Source organism: Ictalurus punctatus, chromosome 4 (genome assembly GCF_001660625.3).
Source record: "Ictalurus punctatus breed USDA103 chromosome 4, Coco_2.0, whole genome shotgun sequence".
Classification (NCBI taxonomy): Eukaryota; Metazoa; Chordata; class Actinopteri; order Siluriformes; family Ictaluridae; genus Ictalurus; species Ictalurus punctatus.
In genome coordinates this window covers 6,835,262-6,858,701 of record NC_071284.1, presented here as the reverse complement: position 1 = coordinate 6,858,701, position 23,440 = coordinate 6,835,262, and the positions used below count along the sequence as shown (strand labels likewise).

At 39.2% G+C, this 23,440-nt stretch overlaps 2 protein-coding genes across 2 annotated transcripts; both read left to right on the top strand.

Moving 5' to 3' along the window:
• Nucleotides 1–2,447: 2,447 nt before the first annotated feature.
• On the top strand, nt 2,448–15,175 carry six5 (SIX homeobox 5). Its single transcript, XM_047154752.2, has 3 exons — nt 2,448–3,210; nt 8,728–10,220; nt 10,402–15,175. Exons 1-3 carry the CDS (start codon nt 2,516–2,518, stop codon nt 11,094–11,096), a joined length of 2,883 nt encoding a protein of 960 aa, XP_047010708.1. The 5' UTR covers nt 2,448–2,515; the 3' UTR covers nt 11,097–15,175.
• An 81-nt stretch (nt 15,176–15,256) lies between these two features.
• On the top strand, nt 15,257–20,615 carry six9 (SIX homeobox 9). The gene is made up of 4 exons (XM_017465122.3): nt 15,257–17,075; nt 17,311–17,732; nt 18,850–19,013; nt 19,766–20,615. The coding sequence occupies exons 2-4, from the start codon at nt 17,322–17,324 to the stop codon at nt 19,959–19,961; spliced, it is 771 nt and encodes a 256-aa protein (XP_017320611.2). The 5' UTR covers nt 15,257–17,075; nt 17,311–17,321; the 3' UTR covers nt 19,962–20,615.
• Nucleotides 20,616–23,440: the final 2,825 nt, after the last annotated feature.

The following is a 23,440-nucleotide window of genomic DNA, read 5'->3' as shown; positions in this document are numbered from 1 at the left end:
TTAAAAGTAACAGGAACTTGACCAAAGAATCATACATCTTCACGAGCTCTCTGATCGATATGAAAGGTGTTTCCAAAGTGAACAGTGATTAAAATCACAGACATTTACTTAGTTAATCCCTTTAGGCTCTGTCCTGTCAGTGTATTTCACAGTAGTTGGTGTGACTAGGAGGGCAAGTGTGCACAGGCATAAAACCAAAAGATGAAAGGCTGACACTTCAGAAGTGGAGATAAATGGGGGCAGGATGGGGTAGGGGTGGTGTATAACACACTCTCAACCTCTTACTACCCTTTATCCCCCCCGTCCCTGTGGAATTGGAATTTACATTCCTTCACCGGGATGCCATGACGGTGCAAAGCCATGCTTCATTTCCCTCAGTCCTCCAGGTGTGGACTTGTGCCTGTGAGCCTGTGAATTATGTTAAAGTCTTCACTCATCCTGCCTATCCAGCATGCAAAGTTGTATCTCACACACAAATGCATTAAAACACACATGCACACACATGCAAACACACATACTTAATTCACATGTTTGACCAGGTAGTACAGATCCCAAAAAATGGCTCCAGCACTCTACATTACAATATACCTGATACTAAATGTATAGTGTTCACAGTATAATAAATGTATTCACAGTAAATGAACATCAGAGATCATTTCAGCATTCCGGTGTGTGTCAGCCTTTTTCATATCATGCAAATTTTAGGAAAGTATGTTCTCTCCATGGGCGATCTGTATGACACCTAGGGAAATAGAAACAGTGTTGAACAAGTGACCAAACTGAAAATAAGTGAGAATTGTCTTATGTGTTATGCCTAACACATTACAAGCAACATATTAAGGCAATCGATGTTAACAAAAAGTCACTGTGGTGAGAAATTGTACTGCAAATACTCTGACTGGATGCTGGTCCAATGATTGGAATAAAAAATTCCCACCAGTAGTTTCAGCAGAGATGTATACTAGGAATTACCTAGATCGCTGCACTGATTACTCATTGAATATGGTCTGATCTTAATCTTAGTCACAAATCTTGGCAATCTTCTTATAGCCTAGGCCATCTTTATGTAGAGCAACAATTATTTTTTTCAGATCCTCAGAGAGTTCTCTGCCATGAGGTGCCTTGTTGAACTTCCAGTGACCAGTATGAGGGAGTGCGAGAGCGATGACACCAAATGTAACACACCTGCTCCCCAGTCACACCTGAGACCTTGTAACACTAACAAGTCACATGACACTGGGGAGGGAAAATGGCTAATTGGGCCCAATTTGGACATTTTCACTTTGGGGTGTACTCACTTTTGTTCCCAGCGGTTTAGACATTAATGGCTGTGTGTTGAGTTATTTTGAGGGGACAGCAAATTTACACTGTTACACAAGCTGTACACTCACTACTTTACATTATAGCACAGTGTCATTTCTTCAGTGTTGTCACATTAAAAGATATAATCAAATATTTACAAAAATGTGAGGGGTGTACTCACTTTTGTGAGATACTGTATGTGTATATATATATATATATATATATATATATATATATATATATATATATATATATATATATATATATATAATCTTGTTCCACTGGATATTATTTTTTCTTATAACACCCTCCATGAACAAGACAGGTGGAGTTTCATTACACCATGCCAACAATTTAACATGGGAAAGTTCATTCTTGCAAAACTGCATAACACAGTTTAACATGCTTTGGAAGAATATATGCTTCAGTGGTTGGCTTTAAACAAGAATGGAATGATAAATAAACCTCATAGCAGTATCTGAACGTTGCAGTTACTATCTCATCTGAAGATACTGAAAATGTCGTTGTGAACTGCCATTCATGGCAATTTTTATGATCCCTCTTTAAAAAAAATAAATAATAATAAAAAAAAAATTAAGATGGATATTTGACGGATTGTTCAGTTGGATCTTTGACGAAATGTGAGGGGCGTGGCGCCTCAATCCGTACACACAGGGAATGGACATAACAACTCGCTTTACTCATTCGAAATGACTCACATGAACATTTTGATTCGTTTGATTCCTCGCCCGTAGAAAAATATTACGTAGCCTAAGGGAGTTTTTCCATTGGAGTAAAGAAAATGGACGAATGTGAAAATAGCAGCTTAGTTCTGTATAAATCACCAATAGCCTACAATTAGATTGCTACTATGTAGATAAAGTAACATGTAGATAGACAGATATGGCAAAGTAGGAAAAAATAAATAACCTTAATCAATTTATATAGGCTTAACTTAAGGTATGTAGCCTAATTAAAAACACAACTTGGCGAAATTAGAGATTAGTCCTGTAAAAGTGCCATTTTAGTTTCATTTTTTAAAAAGCCAACTTTTGTTCAAACGTAATAGACTCGCATTGCAACAATCGATTCGTCCAACAAAAGAGCCGACTCTTTCTCGAATCGTCCATCTCAGTATACTCGGAGAATGGGCTGAGGGAACGACGAGGGAGGGAGGAGGAACCGAAAGAGGAAAAAAAAAGTTCAACTAAAAATGGCTTCCTTGTCTTTGGAGTCTCCAGAACAAACGGAGAATGGAAGCGCCGACGAGTCCGGGCAATCAGAAGCCCGAGTCAAAGAGGAGAAGGACTCGGAGGAAGTTTCTGAGCGGCTGTTTGAGACCTTCCCAAAGTCCGCGCTCGGCTTTTCCAGTGAGCAGGTCGCCTGCGTGTGCGAGGCTCTCCTGCAGGCGGGCAACGTGGATCGCTTGTGGAGCTTCCTGGCCACCATCCCTCCTTCGGCCGACGTGCTACGTGGCAACGAGACCCTGCTTAAGGCCCAGGCCCTGGTCGCCTTCCACCGCGAGGACTTTACAGAGTTGTACGCCATCTTAGAGAGCCGCGACTTCCACCCGAGCAACCACGGGTTCCTGCAGGACCTCTACCTGAGAGCGCGCTACAAGGAGGCGGAGAGGTCGCGGGGTCGCAGTCTGGGCGCCGTGGATAAGTACCGGCTGCGCAAAAAGTTTCCCCTTCCAAAGACCATCTGGGACGGAGAGGAGACGGTATATTGTTTCAAGGAAAAGTCGCGTAACGCCCTCAAGGAGTGTTACAAAGTGAACCGGTACCCAACTCCGGACGAGAAGAAAAATCTGGCCAAACTTACTGGACTTTCTTTGACCCAAGTGAGCAACTGGTTCAAGAATCGGCGACAGAGAGACCGAACTCCATCCGGTACCAACAGCAAAAGGTAACCATTCCTAGCTTTGGCTTTATTTATTTATTTATTTATTTATTTATTTATTTATTTATTTATTGCATGTTTGTGGTCTGTGCTCTGTATTCGAGCCAGATATCTTTCAACTCACACTTTCCGAGCAAAACACACCTCTTTTTGTTTAGCAACTCGGTGCACCATCGACCAAAATAGTATATAAAACACAACAACAGCAGCACTGACAGTAGTTTCCACATCTTTCTTTAATCAACTCTTTGATGGCTTCTGTACCTTCTGTAGTGTTGCCTCTCTCTCTCTCTCTGTAAGCTACATTTTGTGAGTGCATTCCTGCGCCTCAGTCAGTGTCGCTGTAGGAAGAAAGGCAAAGCGCTACATTGTAGATGAATTGCACAGATGAGACAGTAATGCAGTTGTAAAAACTGTTTGTGCTCGAGATAACGCAGGCCTAAGACTCGGAATGGTGGCGTTTGCGTTTCATTTGGTTCATCCTGAGTTGGAAAGTTGGAAAGAAAAGTCGGAAAAGTGGCCGAGGCAGAGCCGGTTTTGATTAGCCGGAGAGACAGTCTGCTGAAATCAAGTCCGACTGACTGCAAGCGTGTTGCTTTGTTGTGAAATGTGAGCTCTCAGCACCCACAAGTGTCTCAAGTTTCCCGACATGCTGCATGGCGACGTATCCCTGCGGTGCACTGCCCAGGAATTTCACAGCAGAGGGGGAAGAAACGTGTCCACTTCAAAATAAATAACATCTACATGCATTTTTCCCTCAAAGAAGGAGATTACAGAGGAATTTCCCCAAAATGTTCATTAAATACATTTAATCCTGTTTTGATCCTGGAAATTACACACACACACACACACACACACATATATATATTAATTTACTATAACAGTAGCGTGTAAATCAGATCGCAGTTTTACACAATACGTCCACACACAAAACTATAAGTTTGTGGACGGCTGACTATGACATCTGCATGTGCTTTTTGATCATCCCCCCTTTCCTGTTATAATAACCTCCACTCTTCTGGGAAGGATTTCCAGTCGATTTTAGAGCATGGCTGGATTGATGGAGGATTTATGCTCATTCAGAGTATTCGTGAGGTCAGGCGCTGATGTTGCGTCAGGAGGCCTGGGGTGCAGTTCATCTCAAAGGTGTTCAGTGGGGTTGAGGTCAGGCTTCTGTGCAGATCGGTCGAGTCCTGGCAAAACATGTCTTCCTGGAGCTCACTTTGTGCACAGGGGCATTGTCCTGCTGGAACATGTTTGGACATCTTAGTTCCAGTGAAGGGAAAATATATAGCTACAGCATACAAAGACACAAACGTGCGATGGTCAGGTGTCCACATACTTTTGGCCATATCGTGTTTATTTAATGCTCATTCTGATATGTTGTCATTCCTGTAGAAACAACTTTTTTTTTTTTAACCAGGATTTGTATGGTGGATTTGAATATTTTTTTTTTGTTGTTGTTGTTATTTATTAAAGAAAAAATATTAACGTTGATATGGTGAATTTTATTTGTAATTGTAAGCTGTTCCACCCCCCCACCCCCCCCCCTTATCTTCAGGACAGAAAGGCTGGTGAGGCAACGATTGTTTATAGCTGCTATAAAATAAATGACGTTGTATCAGAGACATTAAATGTAACTAAATGGTTAAAAGCACAACTCATTCATTAATAAATTAAAAATAGTTGACCAATTGTTGTGGTATGAAAGGGATAAAACACTTTGGAATGTGCTGTTATTGGAAAATAATCCACTTTGGGGTGGTATCAGTAACCGTGAATTAATGCTAAAAGTAAATGTAAAAAAAATTTAACTGGCAAAGATCTATTGTTTTGGAAAAAAAACCCCTATTTACCCGTTTGCCCTAGTGTCTTGCTTTGAAAATGATAAAACATTTTTAAAAACTGATTTATGTTAACTTAAATACTATCTCAGCACAGTAAAACAATGGGATTTCTTTATCCCCTTTAAAAATTAAAATAGGCTTACACCCAGGATAGTCAATCAAGGTGAAACTAGTGCCACATGCTTTTGGTTTAGGAATTAAGAATTCAGTTGCTCTTGAAGTTAAATAAGCATGTGTTTTCTGCCATGCTTCTCTAATCAGAACGGTTTGTGGTTAGGCAGTAATACTGTGCTCTCCAGACTACACCGATCACCACAGCTGATTGTAATCACTGCTGTCACTATAGTGGAACCTTAGTCTAGTATATTCAGGTCAGATGTACAATATGGGTATAGCTGCAGGTGGGACAAATTGGACCAAAGAGTAACCCCCCCCCCCCCCCCCCCCCCCAAACACACTTTGGTTTTATCCTTATCTCTAAAATAAATGCAGATCACTACAGTCAGTCTCACTAATTATCTAGGAAGTCATTGTTGACACTGGTGCATGGCTAGCTGTTAAACTGTAACATGGTGAAATAAATTGCAGTTATTTTCCATTCAAAATGGAATGGGTGACACTGGCTCTTCTATGCACCAAAGCAAGAAAGATATTTAATGTTACTGTGGAGGAGACTGTAATGGAAGCTGGCTTAATGGCTTCAGCTTCAAAAAGTAAGGTAGGTTTTAATAATTCATCCCGTCATCTTCACTAAGCGTTTTATCCCGGTCAGGGTCGCAGAGGATCCCGGAAACACAAGGAGTGATGTGGGAATACCCAGTGGATGGGATGCCAGACACATTCACACCTAGGGCAATGTAGCGTAACCAATCCATTTACCACGTACATGTTTTTGGGGGGTTGGAGAAAAGCAGACAACCTTGAGCAAACATGCAAAACTCAACACAAACACTAAGGATCAGACCAGGAACCTGGAGCTGTAAGGCAGCAACACTACCTGCTGTGCAGGTTTTAATAATTATTCCCAATTATTTGTAATTTTATGTATAAATAAGCTTGTTTATACCGGTGCCTTTGCAAAAATCCTCATTTTGCACCTATATGTGTTTTTAAATAATAAAAGATTTGTTGTTCCAGAAACATGGGTATATTACATTTGAGTTATATTTGAGGGTATATTACATATTTGAGTTATGAAAATCATGATCACCCATTTTTGCAGAGGCCCACCCAAAATCAGTGTCAGTCAGTATGTTTACATGGACAGCAGTAATCTAATTATTGACCTTATTCTGAATAAGACAATATTGTGATTAAGGTGTTTACATGAGTTGCTTTTAGAATACTCCTTTCATGTTCCCGTTTTACATGTTATAGAACATAGATCTATTAACGGCACACATCATTACGTCACCGTGCCACACTGACCGACGTTCCCTCCAGAATTTTGAATTCGTCTTCATTATGGTAGCGTATACAGTTTTGGGTGTTTCATTGAAAATTTAATGAAAGCTTCAAGTGCAGTTAAATATTTGTCATGCTATATGCGCAAATAGACGACTGCTTGAAGCCGTGGGCTGCGTCTGATGCATGTACATACATGTATTTCGCCTACTATACAGTAGGTAATTATGCGATTTTGGACACAGCCGTGCTCTCTTGTTTACCGTCAAACAGTTGTGCACTGCCGTGTGTGTAGGTGTATTGTCGCACAATGCGGAGAAAACTCCCACACATTAATAGTGTGATTAAGGTGTTTACATGTCTGTAATGCGACTAAAATAGGAACACCACATGTCTTGATTCAATTTGTGTTTACTTCGAGTATGACTTTAGTCTGATTCATTTTAATCAATAATCACTGTTTACATGCTAGTTTCTTAATCAGAGTATCGTCTTAGTCTGGTTAATATCGGATTATTGTTGTCCATGTAAACGTACTGACTGTTAGAGAGTGAACAAGAGACAGTTGAACTTGACTCTAAAAAATAAAAAGTGTTTCTACTGAAATAATACACTTGACAAAAACAAGTTGACAAACACACTTGAGTTGAACTAAAGCTTTAAACTATACTTTAAACAAAAAGATGTATTAATGAAAAATACTTTTGAACAAGACAGGCAGGAGCTGCTCCTTTCAATATCATAGTCACTGCAATGAACTGGAATTTGCTTTCCGCATTCAACATTTGTATGTTTTCTTTAGGTTGTGGGAGCAGCAACACAAACACACAAGGGAAAATCAGATATTTTGCTTTGCAAAATAAAACCGACAGCCAATGCCTCTCTGACGCATTTTCTTCCACCAACAACTACTGCTTTTAAAAAAAAAAGAACACAAAGTGTTCAGTCCAGTTCTCAAAAAATAACAAACCTTCCAAACCTTATACACTGCTTTTTTTTTTTTTTTTTTTTTTTTTTTTTTTTTTTTTTAAATAATCTAACAATATGGATACTATTGCAAAATGCATTGTAATATATGAGAGAAACATTGTGCTATATTTTAACAAGGTTTCCCGCTACAACGGTTTAAAATTAGTCCGCGGCAAAACCATCATGGAAACACTACAATGTTCGGAAGTCTGTTCGGCTCACAGCTCACTCAAAACCATTCTGTACCCCAACAGTGTAGTGTCCTAGTGAACACTAGTGATGGGAATTCCCACTCTTTCAGTGTATCAAAGCTCAGTACACATAGCCGCAAGTCAAAAACACACATCTCATCATTCATACAAACAGCTCAGATGTTGCAGAGAGGTTTCCATTGTAGCATTTCTGTTAAAGTACACTGAAAGTGTAAAACAAATGTTCTCGGGTTTACATAAAAGGGCATGATCGGAACCAGCACATCACTACTAGAAATATATACAGGAGTTCTGAGTAAACCAGTAACTACATCTGGTGGAGGCTCTTTTGTCATTTTAAGTATGCTACCAGCTTAAGTGGCATTTGAGGGATGACCGAGTTTCTATATGGATGGTTGATGTTGCTTGAGGTAGTAACTTGGTGCAGCAATTCTGTATTAATTCCTAGGTGTTCAATGTTCATTTTGCATTGAGGTTGTGTGTTCAGCTCCTTTACACTTTCTAGTTTCATAGTTTTGAAACTTTGGGGGGTGTTTCCTTAAGTGATGTGTGTGTGTATATATGTGTGTGTATGTGTATGTGTGTATATATATATTACATTTTAATTAGGTAGTACTTCATACAGAATCCTTTCTATATTAAGGTAACCAGGAGGTTTGGGACTTGGATGGTTGTGTTTTGAATCAGGAATTCAATTCATTTAAATGCATGCAAAGCAGTACAAAGGAAACTAGGCCACAAGTCCAAAGTAGTAGGTGTTGTTGTTTTTCTTAAACAACCAATAAAAACCTCTGTTGAGCACGTAAACTGCCATTATCTGTTGGTGGGAGCATTCCTCACCCTTCTAACTAGACACATTTCCTATTAATTTCATTGTAGTTACTAAATGTTTTGTATTAGTTACTGAATAATAAGCTTTAAGATGCATCACTGAACAATAATCTGGGACTTTAATGGGTTAATGTCCTACACACAAAACAAGACGTTTGATAAAGTTTGTCATTTCACATAAACCTGATAAATTGTCTCAGATTAGTATGTATGTGTTTCAGATTTTTGGTTTCATTTTAATGTTTTATTTCTTTTTTTAGTGAATCTGATGGAAACCATAGCACAGAGGATGAGGCTAGTAAGGCTGATCTGGAGGATATTGCTGACAAACCTGCTGCTCAAGAGGCTGGAGGCTCAACTGCGTCTCTCATATCTCTCTCTGGTGCCCCCTGTAGTACTGGAGGTCAGCTCATTCTCAATAACACAGGGGGATTCCTTACTAGTCCTCATCCCCTGTTGCTCAATGGGAGCCCATTGCTATCAGGGACTGGAACTGGTGTCATCATTAATGGACTGACTCTGAGCGATGGTCATGCAGTCACCCTCAGTCCCGTAACTACCAACACTCCACTTTTACTCAATGGGGCTCAGGTTATATCTAAGGGTAGTGGAAACAATAGCGTCCCAGATGAAAACTGCATTACCAAAATAGAAACGCAAGCCAACCTCACTAGCGCAGTTCCTGTCTCATTGACCGAGGAAACGAATGCGACCAACCATAATGTCTCTCCGTTGGACTTCATTACTGTTCCAGGGGCTATGAAGGCTCAAGATAGCAGTCAAATGGTGCCTCCCAGCTCCATATCCACATCCACAATCTCTTCCACAGTGATGACTCGCACCTCCCTCCCTTCATTAGCGTTGACTCAAAATGGCATCCTTTCCTCTGCAGTTCCCCCATCTGGTGCAGTTATTTCCAACCCAGCGATGCCTCTACGATCCACCCAGCAGCCTGAGCTTGTGGTGGTAGCAACAGCTGGTTCCCAAATAAACCCTACATCTTCGATTTCACAAATGGCATCTTCTTCCACTGTCTGTAGCTCTCAGGTTTTTTCTTTGCCCCAGGTGGTACCATCTATCCAGGGTATTCCAGTATCTCAATTAGTGCAGCACCCAGCAGGGACTCCGGTGTCTTGCCCTCAGTTGGTTCCAGTGTCCCCCATTACTACTCAACTATCCCAGAGTTCCACCCCTCATTTTTCAACCCCCAATCTGCAAATTGGGCCCAGGTCTACTCAAGCTCAACCTCAGAATGGATCCTCTGCACTTGGGGAGAACATTGTTGTGCCTGTCCCCCGGGTGCCTAATGGACAGGCTCCACAAGGGCTGACACTTCAGTTAATAGACCAGTCCACGTCAGCCACCACCCCACACATACAGACCCCGCTGGGTACACAAGGCATTCCCATCTCCTCACCAACACAAGTAGTTCCTGTTTCACAGTCCAAGGACACAGGGCAACCCCAGCTGGTGCCTTTGCCCCAATTCATGCCTGTATCCCCCATTACTGGAGCACCTACAGGGACCATATCCTTCCCTCAGGTGGTCCCAGCTGCACCCTCCTTCTCCATCCCAACTCCAGGAGGTGCTTTCCAAATCTTAACATCTGGCTCTGGAGGAGGAGTTGCTGTGCCTCAGGGGGCTATACGTATAAGCCCAATAGGACCTCCTCAGAGTGTGCCTACAGCTGGTGCTATTCCAGGTGTCCAGCTTCTCAATTCAGGAGTGATTCAACTTCCCTCTGCTTCTCCAGGTAAGATGTGGGACAGTATTATTGAATCATATTAGATTCACCAGACATTTCAAAGTTCATTGAAACCAAGCGGTAAAGTTTACTGTCGGTTGTACACCGACTGCAAAACAATTGATTTTTGTTCCTTCTTTCCACCATCAAATGGTAGAGCTTGACCTCATTATTCTGCTCTTGTTTTAAGGTAACTTCCTCTTGGCAGGTGGCAGTCCATTCCTGAGTGTTCAGAACGGCAAACTCATTCTCACCATCCCAGCTGGTTTCCAGTTTACCAGCATGCCTGTCAAGTCCATCCCAGAAAATCCAGGCCCAAGTGCTAGCAGCAGCAGTGGACTGGAACATACCTTAACAGGAACGTCACTACAAACTCAGCCAGTCTCCTTATCCTCTGGCCAGACCTCTACACCCTTTCAGTCATCTCCTTTAATTGGCTCATCTGCACTTTACTGTAGTCCTGAGCCTGGAGCCCTGGCCAATCCAACGCCAGGAGCCTCTCCAAACACCTCAGACCCTCCGACCCCAACCCCAACTAGTGTGCTGCCATCCCAACAGACCCTCAGCCCAGAGAGCATGCTGTCATTCAGTCCCCTCAGCAGTGGTGTAGCCAGTGGTCCCCATCTCATTCAGCCTGCTTGGAGTCCCGTGCCCCTGTCATCTTCATCTGGACTCACACTGTTTGATGTACGTGGGAAAGGGGATCTACCCGAGGACGCAGGTTTATTGGGCTTACCAGGTGGGGAGTCCCTGCTACTGGGTACCCCTCCTTCAGTTGATGATGTACATAGGGAATCTCATCTGGACGAGGTGGAGATGGATGGAGACACAAAGATTCTTACCCAACTGCAGTCTGTCCCTGTGGATGATGATTTGGGTTTGTAATCATTCATCTTTTGAGTTGCCTTTCAAAAGCCCTCAGACAATCTTGACTCTTGGTCCACAGCACTCTATATTTTGTATGTTGATGTATGACATTGGAGATAGGAATCATAGTAGACTCTTGGTAAATGATACATGATTTTGTTCATTTATAGATTTGTTTCAAAAAAGAATGGCCCACTTATAAGCTTGTAGATTTTGTTGGCTCTGACATCATCTCACTTTTGTGGTTCACGGTAAACAGTAATAGATTATAGAGGTTTTACTTCCCAAAGAAATACAGGGGGTTTAATGTCATTTGCAGAGATGCATGGAACATTACATTATGGGCATCTATGCAACAGTAGGGCTATTTTGTTTTTTAAAAATACAAATCATGCATTATAGTTGGAATTTACTATACAATCAGTATTTTATTGGTTTATGAGAATCCACAGTTAATGTTTGTTAGGAATCAAACACTCCAGTCAATTACTTCAGTGCAGCTCATTCAGAGAAGGCACTGCTGATCAGTTTTTTTTGAAAGCAGAAAAGGCTAGCTGATAGCTTCAAACTTACACCAAGTATAATAAATGTGGTAAAATAAACAGAACTCTAAATAGAAGACTGTTTCTGAATATAGTCACTTCTGCAAAACTAAACTTGTTTATTGGATTTTACAGCACATTTTAAAATATGGGCATTTTTAAGTAATGGGAATAACAAAGTTTTTTTTTTTTTAATTATTATTATTTTGTTGGTCACATACTGTCTCAATCCTGGGGCCTGTCTCATAAAGCAGGATTTTGTTTGGCTAGGTAGCGCTCTTGGAGGTTAGTTTGATCTTAGTCTATTTCCTCATAGTTGTTCACTTTTTATTCCGTTAAACTGCTGACTTTTATATTACATAGTTAAGTTGTTGTGGGGAAGGTTAGATTCTGGATTACAGAAATTAAACAGCTGTTCATCAGTTAGATACGAACTGTGTGTCAAAAAAAAAAATGGCACGTATTCCCTAGATTAGGCTACTAAACTTTCACTGTGAAAATGGCTTTAGCATCCCTTTAAAAATTGTGGATATAAGAGTATAAATTGTGAAAAGTCACTTTGCACCATATGCACAGATGTAGAGAATTTCCACAGAAATTCATTTTAGGGTGTGTTAGAGCACATTCCACTCTCAGCTAATGCTCACACTGTTCTAGTGTATTTAGATGTCATTGATGATGGCAACAATGTCAGCAAACGTACTCTTGCTAAGCTCATCACAAGGTGGTGGTTTTGCCATTTACCCAATATGGCCACAAAGGGGACTTCTACAGAAGTGCATTGATGGTGCAAAGAGAACATGGTAATTTTCTTTAATCACAGGTATCAATAACGGATCATCATAGTATAATCTAACACATACGTTATCACACACGTTTTAATCTGGATCACCTCGTGCAGCGTGAGAAGTAATAATTTTAAAAGATATCAAATTTGACTGAAATCACGCAGCATGAAACAGGGTTTAATGAGGAACCCAAGTTATGTTAAACCTGCTTTATGAGCCCGACACCTGGATATAGGACTGTGTGTTGACATCAGAATGTTATAAGTAGCCTAACCTACACATTTTATGACCATGTCATTGTTCACAATGAGTACATGTTTAACGACAACGTACTAGACTGTGCTTTTTGCTTTCAATACGTTTATGAAACTACGCCTGGATTTTCCAGTCAGAACGTTCAAGTTGCCTTTGTGTAGGATATTGAGGTGAAGTACACAATCTTTTACTTTGTTCTATCCTTATTGGGAAGAGAGGCATGTTTTTAAACAGTAAACATCTGATAAAATATATTATGTTATTTTATCAGTTTTAGATACTTTATTGCGCTATCCGTCTACTTTGGCATTGTAATCATCTTCAATCTGCAGTATGTATATACATTTTAGTAATTCATGTACATCCAAAGACTGAAGTAGTTTTTCAGAGCATTAATAGTCTGTGTAATGTCAGCCCATAACGCCTGATGTTTTCCACACATGCACATCTTCTGCTTTGTAAATTCTGCACCATAACTTAACCGCACAAGAAGTTGTCTATTACTTTTCATAGTTAGTTTCTGATTTAATAAGCACTCCTATCCATCACTACAGCGTAGAACATTCTGGGAAGGTACTGTTAGCCAAGTTATTTGAAAGAAAAAGGGCTTATTAGTGTTAGATTTTATTTTTTATTTTTTTTATCTATGCAATGATAAGTTGAACTCATGTGAAAAGTAAATTGGTGCTTCCAAGTTGGCGTTAATGTTTTTCAACGACTCTAGTTACTATACAGTTAAAGCTAAATCTTATGAATCTGACATCCTCTTGAATCCGACTCAGTTTTCACACTACATGTTCATCAATTCTGTGCAAATATAATGTTGTTGTTTTTGTTTTGTTTTTTCTTTCTATTTTCATATAGAGAATTTTGTAGTTTTTATTTGAATGTCTGTTGTCTTTCAATCTTGTCCAGTCAAACTAATTGTGCATTGATGATCCTAGTCAAAGATCAGTCAGAATCAATTGTCTACTTTCAAGTTTTGTATATGGTAAGGCCAGCAATTTTTCAGTGCTGTGTTGGTAATATTTCATAAGTAACTTTGCATATGGCATACCACACACGTCTGTGGAATTGGCTCACTCAATTTCAGAAATTATCATTTTTGGCATTCCTGGGTACATGCAAGGTTAAAAACTATAAATGAAATCTCAAATTATGGTGCTTATCTCCAGTAGGCCAACATGTCTTAATCTTTTGCACATTTTAGCCATGACCTGCCGTTTACTTTCCTCTTGGTAATATTGGTCCTACTGAAGCCATCAAGAAATTTTCTCCACTATTTACCTATAAATGAGCAATGTTGTGACACTACCGCAAACTTTACGTACTGTTATGTTGCAGGAGACAGTGTGTTTTACTTTCTGTTTTTCTTTCTGTGTATATTTAAAGCATTAGCAGGGGTGGACAAATCATTAGGCTAGGTACCTGAAGCAAGCAGGTTCAGGTTCAGAAGGGAAACTAAGCTGAGCCAAATATAGTACAGTACAGCACAAAAACTTATTTAAACCTGTCAACACACAGGCACCTCGTGATTAACACTTTATCAGGCAAACATGAAGACTCCAACTAGACTTAAATATCGTCTTTATGTGCAAGAACACACCAGAGCTCATAGCTGAAATCTTAGCCAAAGACTTCCTGCCTTTTTTGTCTAGGGTCCAATTACAATTCAGATTATCAGGAGACAGAAAAAACGATAACTACATAAAACCACCGCTCCCAGGGATTCAGGCACTCTTTGAAATCTATTCAGCTAGACTTAACTAGACTAATTTGCTTGTTGTATTTAAGTTATATTATGTTAGTTGCCACATTTTCTATTTAAATAGGTTTTGGGCAACCACGCCATGGAACTTGGTAACACATTGGAACGTTTAATGGTGGGCTGATTAATAAATTGATGATTTGTCCACCCCTGACCAATTAGTTAGAAACCAGCATTTTGATATTGCTGGATCTACAGAGGTCCGTCAGAACACTTCTGTTACATTTTCTATATACTGGAAATATTTGTATTTTAGAAGTGTATTCAAAATAGGACATGTAGCATTTATATGCCAAAGGCTTGTATTACTTTTTCTGTTTTACTTCTTCCATGCACCTGAACAATGTGTTGTTTTCCCAATATGTAAGAAACAAAGGGAATTTGTGTGTGTGTGTGTGTGTGTGTGTGCGCGTGCGCATTGGTGTGAATGAGCAACAAATAGTGAACTTTCCCGTTGCTGTTATTGAATGTTAAATTTTTTGTGGCTGATTTTAGTACATTTGTTACAGTACTATCAGATATACAAAGATATCATCTCCATCCTGAGGAAAATATACAGCTGATCAAACCAAAGAATTTTGTAATGTACTTTAAATTTAATAAAGTGATGATTTTTTTTTTTTCTTGTTTTGTTCCCAGCATGATAAAACAGCATATCTCTTTTAAAGAGTTGTTTCATATTTGGTATAGTTATTCTATTTTTTATATCTCATTTTGTTGTGTTAAATATACTTTACAATGCAACTTGTTTGGTCTCATTTTGTGCTTTTAATGAATGCCTTCACATTTACATTTACATTTGCATTTATTTATTTGCTAAATGCCTTCATCCAAAGCGACGACTTAGTGAGCCAGAACACAATTCCAACACCGAGCTGAGCTGCTTTCTCAAAATGTAGTCAGTCATCCAAGACATGCTTGCTACTGAGGTTTTGCATTGGAATTACAAGTCTGTACACTACTAGTCAAATGTGTTTTGAACTCCTACAGTTTATGTTCTTACAGTCTACTCACTATTATTACCACAGACCAAACAAAATGATAGGGAATAACAATTAAATAAGGAAACTGAAATCTTTGTGGAACTTACTAACTGCTCGCTCTCAGATCCTACTGAGACTGTAAATTAGTGTTTTATTTAAGGCTGTCGCACTTGGAGGGTGAAACCATTGCTATAGCTGGTAAAGCTTAGTGCTAGAATGAACTGTGCAGCAAAAATATATGGTGTGTTACGACTCTGTATATACACCACAGCTATGCTGAATTCTCAAATCTGATTGGTCAGAGGTTATGTATGTTCTGCTCCTCACCATCTAAACCTAATAATAATCTGATTAAAACATTATTATTTAACAAGGAAAAGCATCTAATACTTGATTTGGTCGATATGATTCTGTAAGGAGGGGTTTATTTAAAAATGATGTAAGGAGTCTCAAGTGTTAGCACTTTGTTAAACTAGCATTTCAGGATTCTTTTTTTTCTACCATAGGAAAAGCTTCAGGACCGGAGGATGTGTTTTGCAATTTTTTCCCCTCTTTTTTTGTCCTATTATCTAAAAGAGAAAGTGAAGGAATGACTGGTTATAGCTGCTATAATGTAAACGATAACAGGAACTGATTTTGTTTTGATGTTCAGTAACATTAAATGCAACTATAAGTGGATAAAAAATTATGATGTTTAGTTCTGCAGTAAAGAAAGATTTGTTGTTGGCAAATTGCTGTGGTTTAAGGGGAATAAAATACTCGTGCGTTCGAGGTTACAATACTTACAATATTGGACCCTAAATCTTCAGCAAATATGCTCAAAATGTTGAGCAGAATTCTGTCTGTTTTTTAATCAGATATAGTAACCGGATGATTTATTTATTTTTTTTTCAAGCAAAGGATTGTATGGTTTCTCGTGCACATATTTATGGGGGAAAAATCGTTTGGGGTGAGCTGGATGTTTCACTGAAAAATTAAAGCCGCAAACATCGAATGTATTAGCTGACTGAAATGTAAGTTAAGGAAAATTGTACAAATGAGATTTAAAGATTATTCAAAAGCCCAACATGGTTCCCGATTGTGTGAGGGTCTTAGTTAATGAGTGTTGTGGTTAATGATCCTTTCTATTGCACACGGATCTTAAAAGGACTGTGTCAAATCTGCCGTACAAAGACCACACTTTTCAGGTGTACGTTCGGAGTCAAATGACGTCCATCCCTCTGGCATTCATTACATGTACGCCATGCAGGAGTCGTCACTAACCAAATCGCCTTAAACGTTGGTACCCTCATTTGAGTTGGAAATAGGAATGCATTCAAATGTAAATATGTTTATTTTCGATATGTCCCTCACTATTAAAGATATCAGCAAGGCTCCAGGTTAACAGGTTTGTTTTGTTTTGTGTGTGCATGTGTGTGCAATGCAAAGTATGTTAGTGCTTGCCAGTGTTTTCTTAACCCACATGGGCTCCGGTTACCTGTGTGCACTTCATCGTGGGCGGATCTGCTTGGGAAAGAACAGGTATAAGTGTGTGAAGCCTCACATGCTTGGATACACTCTCAGTTACTCAGCTTAGCAGCTCTTTTATGCGAAACACAAAGGATTACAATGCGATTGGCACCTTTCTCTTGAAGCCGAACGGAAGGCCATCCTGAGAGAAGGTAAAATTTGAAAACTGTTAAAAAAAAATATGCGCTATGATTATATTTCATAGCTTTAGCAACTTGGTAGAACTGAGGCTTGTGTTACTAATAATTCTAGAAATAATACTGTAATAACTATTGACATGGATTAATGTCCAACATTGACTAAGGAACTGGAATTAAAGTCTAAGCCCAGTTTTGTTTTTTCCCCTGAGAATCTGCCTAACCACGTAAAATCAAATCTCTCCTCCAGACTTCCTCACCATGGCAATGGGTTTTTCCCAGGATCAGGTGGCGTGTGTGTGTGAGGTTCTGCTTCAGAGCGGGTGTATCGAACGCCTGTCCTCCTTCCTTCATTCTGTACCTTCTCTCTCCACATGCCCTCCGTTCTCGCACCTAGGCCCACAGCACAACGTGGAGAGCTTGTTGAAGGCGCGGGCAGCCGTGGCCTTCCACCAGGGCCGGTTCAGCGAGCTCTACGCTCTCATAGAGGGCAATATGTTCTCCCCACGCAGTCACTCACTTCTCCAGCAGCTCTGGCTCCGGGCACGCTACCTGGAAGCCGAGCTGCAGCGAGGGCGCCCTCTTGGAGCTGTGGGCAAATACCGTGTACGGCGCAAGTTCCCCCTGCCTCGAACCATCTGGGATGGAGAAGAGACAAGCTACTGCTTCAAGGTAAGAAGACATGATCTGCTAATTCAGGTCTTCATATAAAGGTCCTTATAGAATTGATGAAGCAAGAATATTCCAGCAGTTTCCACCTAATCTGTACTACCTGCATCTGTATTGTATGGATTACCATGGGCCAAATGGATTATCACGATTCTGGTGACTTGTTTATAATGGAGGTTTAAGTGTAGTTGTTTAATTCTGTCCACAAACACCTAATATATATATATATATATATATATATATATATATATATAAAATATGATTTAAAAAGTGCAACCTTATACTCTAACAATAAAGGCCTTTGCATGAGGCAGACATGAGAAAAAAGCTTTATGGAAGATTTCCAACACTGGAGTTCTAAAAATGATCTCCAGTTATTTATGTTTTCTCAAAGGCATTGTGGTCTCCATGTGCATCAGACTCAACTACAGTGAAATCTTCCTTTGGAAAAAGTAGTCCCATTTCTAAAATGTCCAATAATACAGATTTAAAACTGATGAGTTCATGGAAGAACTCTGGGGGGAAAAAAATAAATAAATAAATCTGTTGTACAGAAATGTTTATCAATGCTGTTCAGCAACGTCCCTGAATCAGAATTCATGGACTTTATTTTGAATGAGTTGAATACATTTAAAGCTGTCCCGTTTTGCAACATGTTATGATTTTAAAGGTGTTAAACATAAAATCATGCCCGAGTATTTTATTTAGATCTCATTTTCTTTGACTAAATGACACTTTTAAAATACTTTACTTAAGGTGACATATGCCATGTAATTGTTCAATTATATTGTAGGGAAAAAAAATGATCGAAAATGCATATCATGTCATTGAAACACAGGTGAGATTTAAGTCAACGGATCTCTATATAATATCTTAATATGATATGTTGGGTCAAAAACATCGGAGTATTCCTGTAAGCATTTTATAAACTATTAATGGTCAGAACTATTTGCTTATACTGATCAACCATGTAGACAAATCCCTCTTTGGAAACGGTTCGCACTTCTAAACAAGAATCAGTGCACCAGTTTTAATATGTGACTCTTAAACATCTTCGGTCACCGTATCAGAGTTAAGCTTATGATAAAATGTCGTGCTGAATCGTTACGTGTATTTGTAGGAGAAGTCACGGTGTGTGCTGAGAGAGTGGTACTGTAGGAAGCCCTATCCTTCACCAAGAGAGAAGCGGGATTTAGCCACAATGACTGGTCTCACAGCCACTCAGGTCAGCAACTGGTTCAAGAACCGACGTCAGCGGGACAGAGCTGCTCAGGGCCGCAAAGGGTGAGGGAACGTACAGTACTGTACCTTCTTCTGGTTTTAGATACAGTAGTGTTCCCCAATCTTAACATCGTTAAAGGAATGGTTACACAATTTCCCCCTGTGTAAATGTTGTCTTTGCTTCTTCAGTTTTGCACTAGAGTTAGACGACTAATGTAGATGATAACAAATGATTGAAGTCTGTCTTGTGTATACAAGCTGTCATCTTGGACAGACTGTGGTATAATTTTTTAGCACAGTTTGGTGTAATGCCATCCCTATAAGGAGAAATGTAAAGGTTGGAGGTGATTACAAATGATAATGTAGTTTCACGATGAACTTCAGTTTGTAAAAACGGTCTATTTATGCTATATCACGAAATAATTTATTATATAAAAAAAAGATTGTGTGGTTTAATGCTGTTCTTTGTAGCAAGTATAGATTTTATAGAGTAAAAGATGTCATGTATTTATCGAAAAGATTTTGAACGAGATGGACATTAGCTTCATAGCTCCGGCGCAACAAGAAGCAAACATTAGACACCAAACACGTCTTGGATGATCGACTAGGTAGAGCTGAGGTAGATTTTGAGATTGCTGAACTATTTCTTTAACAGGTATTCTGTGAGGTTACAGTTGGTAAATTAGAGCAGGTAAACAATACATTGTGCAAAACACTAAATTAAATTCATTCATCACATTGTGCCTTCTCTGCTTTCCTGACCTTACCCAGTCCTAAAAATTCTAAGCCACTTTTTTTTTCCTTTTCTATCTTAGACAAATGGAGGATGCTGTGCCGGAGTGCTTGGGCTCAGAAGGCGCAACTAGAGGTTCACTCCACAGGTCTGACGATGACCTTTCACCTCCGCCGAGCCCAAGCTCGAGAGGAGAACTGTTGCCCTGCTCTCAGTTCTCCTCGGCTCAGCCTCCACCTCTCAGGCACCTCGGAGCTGCACACTACTTTCCCTACTGAGGCGACTGGAGTCTTCAGTAAAGAATAAATACACTTCAATGAGCTGGAGTATGAACATGGACATACAGCTACTGCCCCCCAGTGACGAGAAAGCAGAAATTCCCTCATAGACTGCTTAGTCTGTGTTGGATACACTGTACATGCCTCATCAAGAAGACAAAAAGAAAATGTCTTTTCATGCTCCAGGAAATTGCTTCATGTTTAAAGAAAAAGTACATGTTAAAAAATTCCTTTTCTATTTGTGTTTTTGCCTCAATTTTGTAACAAACCACGTTTACTTTATATTGCCCTCAAGAAGGTGGTGCAACTTCTGCAGCAAACTGATGTATATGTATTTCATTTCCTCGATTACATTTACTTGGGTACAATTTTGTTACTTTAAAAAGAGAGAGAGAAAAAAAGATCTTTACAAGTGCCTATTTTAGACATTCTTTTGGGCATATAATGCACTGCAGCACTGATTTTACAATGAAATCATGTTACACCCTATGTAGTGAGCATATGTAGTGAATAGGAAGCCATTTGGAATTTCACCTGAGTTAGAGGAGCTTAATTTAAAAAAAAATAAATAAATAAATAAAAAGAGAAAAGAAATCCTTTGTTAAGACAAGTGGAAAAAATTAAAGTTGATAAAAAAATTTTAACGCCTGCTTGTGATTTTCTTTGCTTAAAAACAGCAACACAAATTTCACAAATTATACAAAAATGCATAGTGTCGTGCTACTTCGAATGTTCCTTCTGTATATGGCCGTAAATGCATTTAAATACCAAATCTTTAATATATTTGAAAATTCAAATGGAAATTTTAAAAGAATTTGACATTGCTACCTATTGCTAAGACTAGCCATGCCACCTAGCTAGCAAGCAGAGAATGCAGCACAATTCTTTCACAGAGAAGAACACCTCCTATATAATGTAGTCCATTTGTAACTCCAGCAAACGCAGTTTAAATCTTCCTGGTCTCCATTTATTTACAGTGAATGGAATCAATCTTATCTCCGTCATTATCCTCGCAACTGCTCCAAAAATATCGATCTGATCATGTAATAACTCGAATGCTACAGAGCAGCCATTTCACTAGATAAGTTTTGACTCAAGTAGTTAATCAGATGCCAATGTTTTGGCTAATCTACTCACCTTTGCCTAATTAAAAATGTATAGTGTTTTTACAGGAGGTATACTACGTCAGCAGTTAAAGGAAAGGTATGAACAGTTGCAATAAGCTTAGCTTTGTGCTAGCATTGAGGAAAAACTAGCAGAAACTGTAGCATTATGGAAGCAGCAGTAATTGGGTAAAAAGCTGTTTATAAAATGAATTACGAAGTTTGAGGATTAAACACTGCTATATATTGACTTCAGACAGATGTTCCAGTCCTGACTGAGGGATCAGCAACTCTAACAGGAGAAAATCAAATCTACACTTGACCAACGGGACTCTTTAAAAACATCTTTAGAGCTAGTAGAACTTTTGTGAAATGAAAATGCCGGAGACATTAATATTACTTATTGAACCAAGTGACACAAATATTAATTTTTGCTCTCTAAGCATGTATAATTTCCTTATTGTCCAGAAAATATCACATAGCTGCAGGTAACTGAATTATCACAGCGTAATAGGTTTATTTGAAGCTAATGGCATGATATAAACAGGCTCATCTGTACATAATAACAATAATAGACACAAATGCCACAGCTTTTCTCAAATATACTAATGGAAATTTGCGAATGCTGCTACTGTAGTTTAAAAAAGAGGATATGGTGCTATACATCCTCTTTTCACGACAGAAACCAAAACAGAACTGACTGTTTTTCTAAATTAAACCAGATTTCATTACTGAGTGAAAACTGAAATCAATGGACCTTAGTTCGTATTAATTAATTGTGGCTTACTTTGTTAGACTTGAGCCAAGACATTGCCTTAATGACATATTTTTACCAGATTTTTTAAATAATAATTATTTCATCAAAGAAATGTGCAAATTGTCTCATAGACAATATGTTGTAATATTGCGTGCAAAATATTGTGATTACTGAAATATCGCTAACTCTTGCGTTCAATCAAGATTAGGCAACCTAGGTAGGCAGCAGTTCTGGGCGAAGGTGGCCCAAGGTGAAGTCTGTCTCATTCTGTCATCGAAGGACATCTCCGTCAGATTTTAAGCATCATCACATGCTTCTTAGACATGCCAATTCTGTTATTCTGTTTAAAAAGCACAGTGGACTGAACTACTGCTACCAAGAAGGTCCAATGTTTTTAAAATGGAAAAAAAACCCAAACAAACAAACAAAAAGGCTAAACAAGTAGAACTGGTATTGAGAATGCTTCTGTAAATCTGGTTCTTCCTATTAATCATTTGTATGCCTGAAACAACCAGAAAATATAATTCAGCTATTGAAGAAAACCTATTTCAGACATTTGACCTTGCTGTTTTTGGATGGTTTTTTAATTATTTTTTTTGCTTCTACCATATAGTGATGAAGAAATCCATCCGACCGTCTTCTGTACTTCTTATCCTACACAGGGTCATCGGAGAGCCTTGAACTAGGGGCACAAGGTGGGGAATACCCCAGACAGGGGGGCCAGCCCATCGCAGGGCACAACTTCACACACATTCACACACCCATTCACATACTATGGACAATTCGGAAATGCCAATCAGCCTACAATGCGTGTCTTTGGACTAGGGAGGAAACTAGAGTACCTGGAAGAAACCCTTGAAGCACGAGGAGAACATGCAAAACCTGCGCACACATGGTGCAGACAGGTAGTGGATCTGAAGCCTATCCTGGGGAACAACAGGCACATGGCATGAATGTGCCTGAATACACACCATGAATACACACATTCACACACTCATTTGCTGCCATTTGCTTATACTATTTACTTCTACTATGCACTAAAAGTATGTATTTGTTTTGTGAAGAAAAAGTACATACTTTTGAGTGTGTTGCAAAAGAGTATACAATTACTGGATGTAATGGAAGAAAATGCTGTTGCCTAGTTACACACATTTTCACCATAAACAAACTCCTCATTGCATTTCAGCATTTCTTCATTCATTATCCTTACATAATTCATACTATACAACTTAATTTACCATTCCCTTGATTTATTTTTCCACATTTCATTTACATCTCTCTAAACGCATTACATTTGTTTGCAGGTTGAATCTGGCAAACCAAACCGTCACCCATCTCCTCCTCCCTCACGCAAGGAATTGTGGGCAATATCAGCTGTAAAAGTGTCCACGGAGCCATAGTTCAAAAATCTACTAGAAATAGTAGACCCTCCGGGTATCTCTGAGATACTCATTTCAACATACTACCATTTGGGACACGCTAATTCTATTCTTCTTCATAGCCAATTCACCTACCGGCAAGTTTTTGGGAGGTGGGAGGAAACCAGAAAACCCGGAGGAAATTCACATGGATACTCGGAGAACGAGTAAAACTTCACACGGAAGTAACCCGAGCTCAAG

Excerpts from the sequence above, each read along its gene's own strand:
- six9 (XM_017465122.3), top strand. The coding sequence starts at position 17,322 with ATGGCAATGGGTTTTTCCCAGGATCAGGTGGCGTGTGTGTGTGAGGTT. Across the intron at positions 17,733-18,849 it reads AGACAAGCTACTGCTTCAAG|GAGAAGTCACGGTGTGTGCT; the intron begins GTAAGAAGACAT and ends GTGTATTTGTAG. Across the intron at positions 19,014-19,765 it reads GCTGCTCAGGGCCGCAAAGG|ACAAATGGAGGATGCTGTGC; the intron begins GTGAGGGAACGT and ends TTTCTATCTTAG.
- six5 (XM_047154752.2), top strand. The coding sequence starts at position 2,516 with ATGGCTTCCTTGTCTTTGGAGTCTCCAGAACAAACGGAGAATGGAAGC. Across the intron at positions 3,211-8,727 it reads TCCGGTACCAACAGCAAAAG|TGAATCTGATGGAAACCATA; the intron begins GTAACCATTCCT and ends TTCTTTTTTTAG. Across the intron at positions 10,221-10,401 it reads ACTTCCCTCTGCTTCTCCAG|GTAACTTCCTCTTGGCAGGT; the intron begins GTAAGATGTGGG and ends TCTTGTTTTAAG.